This window comes from Elephas maximus, chromosome 18 (assembly GCF_024166365.1).
Source record: "Elephas maximus indicus isolate mEleMax1 chromosome 18, mEleMax1 primary haplotype, whole genome shotgun sequence".
Taxonomy (NCBI): Eukaryota; Metazoa; Chordata; class Mammalia; order Proboscidea; family Elephantidae; genus Elephas; species Elephas maximus.
The window spans coordinates 43,399,390-43,404,179 of NC_064836.1; the positions used below are offsets into that span (position 1 = coordinate 43,399,390).

A 4,790-nucleotide genomic window follows, 5' to 3' on the forward strand; every position below is an offset into this window, starting at 1 on the left:
TTTATACTCCTCATCCAAGAGAGAAAAAGTGCTTTTATAGACCACCTTTTGTATAGAACCCCAAAATAATAATGAATCAGGCAAAGTAATCTCTGACAATATTTTCAAACATGAAGCTTGGGGTGAAATATTCTATTGTGCCAGAGATTTTAAAGAAAGTATATTAAAAAAAAAAAAAGTTGCCATCGATTTGACTCCTGGCTACCCCATATGCGTCAGAGTAGAACTGTGTTCCATAGGGTTTTCAATGGCTGTTCCATTCCGGAAGTACATCACCTGGACTTTGTGCCACCATGGTAAATTTAAAGAAGGCTTTACATTCCTCATAAATATAAAAAGGAATGGATTAATTTAAAAATGCATAATTAGCATGGGAAAAATACTTGTCAATTTTCTATCATTAAATAACAATACTTCACATTATGTTTATTTACATTATACAGGACTACTCAGGTACAAATAAAATACATGTAATTAACTCTACCAGGATCTGCTGTATTTAATATTTAGCAAAATCAAAAACATTTCTTATCAGTTGAAACCTCAGATGAAAATACACGTGTTCCCATCACTAGAAATTTCCTCATAGTCTTGTCTATTTCAGTTGAAATATTAATTTTTTATATCTGACTGTGTGTCTAACGTTGAAAAGTTAATGCTACCCAAGAAAACTAAAATCACCTTTACATGTGACAAAGAGCATGATATGGGTAATTTGTTTTTTCATAAGGCTTACAGCATATCTACTTTAATAAAGCAATTGGCTTTTAATGTCTGTGTTAGAGAATTTCGTAGTAGCCATCAAAATGCCATAATTACAGTGAGAAAAGTCTTGCTATAAGAGTGCATAGTAAAAAAATTAAATATGAACGCGTTTAGTTGTCATCGTTTCTCTGTCTCCCTACCTCGAAACAAAGGGTTCTTATTCTTCACTCAGAGCAATGCTGCGAATATAAACAAAACGACTTGCAATTAAATCGTATTTGTGAATCTGTGTTTTTTAGTTGAGTTGCTAAAAACATTTATATACATATATCAATTGACCACACATCTACAATTTTCTTTTCCAACTCACTCTTAAGGGAGATTCGGGCGGACCATTAATGTGCCAGGAAAACAACAGGTGGGTCCTCGTTGGAGTGACGTCGTTCGGATACCAGTGTGCACTGCCTAATCGCCCCGGGGTGTACGCCCGGGTCTCCGAGTTCACGGAATGGATACAAAGTTTTCTGCGTTAGTTTTCTAAACTGAACATGCAAGGCAGACAGAGTGCCTGTTCCACTCTAAGAAGCATGGAAATTGAGTTTTGTAAAAAGTAAAAAGTTACGAAAAGCTTTTATTCTTACCTTTTTTTTAAACCACTAAAATGCTGGGGGGAGGGGAAGGGGGAACAAAAAACAATCTTTGCAATATAGAGGAATTTAAAAATGCATTTTGATTTTATTGTGAAAGCTGTTTTTTCACAGATAACATTTCCTTTGTTAGTCTTTTTTTAATCATTTTCTTTTATTCAAATGAATGTTATTTTAAACACGTGTTCCTAGCACTAGTAAGTACCTTATAAATACTAGTAAATACCTTATAAAAAAAAAAAGATGGGGAGTTGCCTATTTCAGTCGAAATGTCAAGTTTTCCAAATCTGCTTTTTTTGGGGTCTAACATCGAAAAGTTAATTCTGCCCTAGAGAACTAAAATCCATTTTATGTGTGAGTTTTTAATTTCTCTAAATAGCATTAAAAAAATAGCATACTATGGAATAATTTGCCTTTTTCATAAAGCCATTCATGGTTCTTAGAGGCTATCTATCTCCTTTAGTAAAATGGTTGGCTTCCCATTATCTAACTACAACATTTCCCATAAACATATGCTTAAGAAAGTTTGAGCAAAATTAGAAAAAGAAGTGAAATAAACTTTTTCCCACAGCCTGTTATTCTTTGAAATAAATTGCTATAAAGTCTTTCTGGCCTAGCTTGCTATTATCAGAATCTTGAGTTTTTCTCTCAAAATACATTTCATTTCAAACTGAGCGTATCCTGAATATCTTCCCCACGTCTAAAAAATACTTATTTCAAACTCATATCACATAAAAAACATAGCGGGGACTAAATTGACTGTACATTCCTCTCAAATGATCTAATTATACAACACACAAGCACAAGTCCAGCATCAAAATAACAGGTAAATTAACTGAAATTGTCATTTTTATTGGATTTTTTTTACCTGGATTATGTTGACTGGCCATTGAGTTCAAGATAACATTTTTTAAGTCTCAAAACAAAATGAAACAAAACAAGACCCTCAGACACATCAAAGAAATGCAACTATTATTACAAATGTTTCCCTTGATTTATGTGTGTTACAGTGAATACTGCTAACATGTGAAAAACCTATTTAGACACAGCTGAATTGCCCATTAGAGGGTAAAAATGTGGAATAAATGAATTTGTCTCACGGCTTTAATCTGTTGGATCATTTCCAGAGTCAGTGTAAACCTCAACTTAGCTTATCACACAAAATCTGTCAATTTATTTAGGGAGACAAAATTCATGCCTTTTTATGCATAATGCAAAAAAAAAAAATACATCTTGCATGTGTGTTCATATAGGCCAAAATGGTGGAAGAGAGTAAGGAGGAAAGCAATTGAAAGAGACTAATCAGTGTGAATTGGCCATAAGGAAGAAACTAGACTTGAACTATACCTGGAAACCAAAAAAAAAGAAAAAAAAAAAAACCAAACCCCTTACCATCAAGTGGATTCTGACTCCTAGCGATCCTAGAGGACACAGTAAAACTGCCTCATAGGGTTTCCAAAGACCATCTGGTGGATTCAAACTGCCAACCTTTTGGTTAGTAGCAGTAGTTGAATGATTATTATGGATGGATCAAAGTGGGTATTGGAGACCACCGTGCAGGTTGGAGTGATTCTGAAGGTTCTGGGAGAGAGAACAATAGAAGATCATGGGTTGTCATACCAAAAGGCTTGTTAGGGAATAGCCAGAGAAGGGAAAAATGTCCTATTAAGGAGCCATGGCCAGATGATTGAGGACCACAAATTCCAGGTCAACAATTATGGAAACCATTCTTCGAGCAAAAATTGGCAGTGCCCAAACATACTATTATATATTTTGAGGCCTTTCCAATGACTGATCTCAACAGTTAGGAAGAACGGAGCAGCAGGTGTAGGCTATGTTGTTTTTACTCTGGAGATTGTTCCGTATTTCACTTGCATTTTCAAAACACATATTAAAAACCAAAACCAAACCCAGTGCCATCAAGTCAATTCTGACTCATAGCAACCCTATTAAAAGTATGTTCAGAAAATACATATTCTGAAAATACAAACACTCACAATAAATAAACCATGTACTCCTTTTTAGTTTTCAAAGGTTAACTAAAATTTTAAGAACGCCCTGGTCAGCCTCATTACTATCTTCTGTAAGACAGAGATTCATTATGCCATTTCTAGTCACTTTATGGATTTAGTAACTGATACCAGAAGAGTTGTTCAGACCTGGATAAAGACCAAGGCTCTTTCCCATTGCTATGTTGCTTCTGCCAGGACTACTAGCTATCGTAGCCCTGGATGGCAGGAACAAAGAAGAAAGCCTAGTGCCTTTCCCATCAAATCCTGACTGAAGGGAGAACTATGTGATGGCAGGCTGGGGGCAGCTGGTATTCCTTTATGCCCAGGAGGATGGGTAGCCAAGAAAAAAAAGAGGAGTACTAGATCTAAGCTTGGAACGCAGCTGCCCATTCTTTTAGTCTCTAAGCAGCTGAAAAGGGGTCAGTGCCCACTAATTTCTATTTTACGTCTTTGTTTTACCAACCAACCCTAGTTGTGAATTGGGTCCAATGAAAGAACTTTATTATCTAACTGAAAAGAACTGACAGAGAAAAGATTAGGTTTTAACCATTCTATTACCACAGCTTCCATTCTTACCATGCTGTAACAGTGATTCATTTTCATCTTCATGTATTGAGGCAAATATATCTGTATTTTGTTAATTTAAGAGATTTAGACAACACCAATGATCATTCTTCAGAAACAAGAACTCTTTTATTTGGTTAAAAGGTGCACGGGGACATTTGAAGACCAGATAGTTACAACTCTCTCTTGAGAAGAAAGAATCACAAACATTGAAGAAATTGAGAAACGAGCCTCAGTTTTTTCTCCCAGCCAAACTCTTATCAATTAAACCCAATCACTGATCACCTTCAACCCATTTTCACACTAATTCGTAGGCTCTTTCCTTGCTGAAATGTCAGTTTGCTGTGATTGCCTTCACACTAATGGTGACCACTCTATGACCTCTATATATGCCCACAGAGGATAAACACAGCAACGGGAAACCTTAGGCCAACTCTGCAGCTATCTGCCTCCAGCGTTAATCCCAGACCCCAAACAACCATTGTTTTATGGGCAAGGGAGGGACCACATCAATTCCAGAACCCTAAGAGAGCTACTTGTAGTTATATAAGCAACATGTGAAGACATATGATTTATATTGTGTACGCCACTTCTTTTGTTCTAAATTGAGTGTATTTATTATTTATACAGCCATTAATAAAGTTATCTTATTACAAAATCTGTTGAATTTTAAACTAAAAATCATTGTAAGGCACATGTCTTGCACAATTGAAATTAGACAATTCTTGCCTCTAAGTAAAATATCTGAGTAAATTTATATGTACCACAGTTAACGAAATAGTTTCTTATTTCTGAAGAGATTTCCTCAACCTTGTCCAACAAAAAGCAGAAACTGAAAGAAAATGACCATTTATTTAAAAAA

The 4,790-nt window shown here is 35.4% G+C and overlaps 1 protein-coding gene across 1 annotated transcript in view; it reads left to right on the forward strand.

Annotated features, from left to right (window-relative positions):
- The window catches only part of TMPRSS15 (transmembrane serine protease 15), a 143,427-nt gene extending 142,189 nt beyond the window's left edge, over positions 1–1,238 (forward strand). Inside the window, exon 26 of the mRNA XM_049858502.1 lies at positions 1,083–1,238. Coding sequence (XP_049714459.1) covers positions 1,083–1,238 — 156 coding nt within the window. The remainder of the gene's footprint in view (positions 1–1,082) is intronic.
- The last annotated feature ends 3,552 nt before the right edge of the window (positions 1,239–4,790 follow it).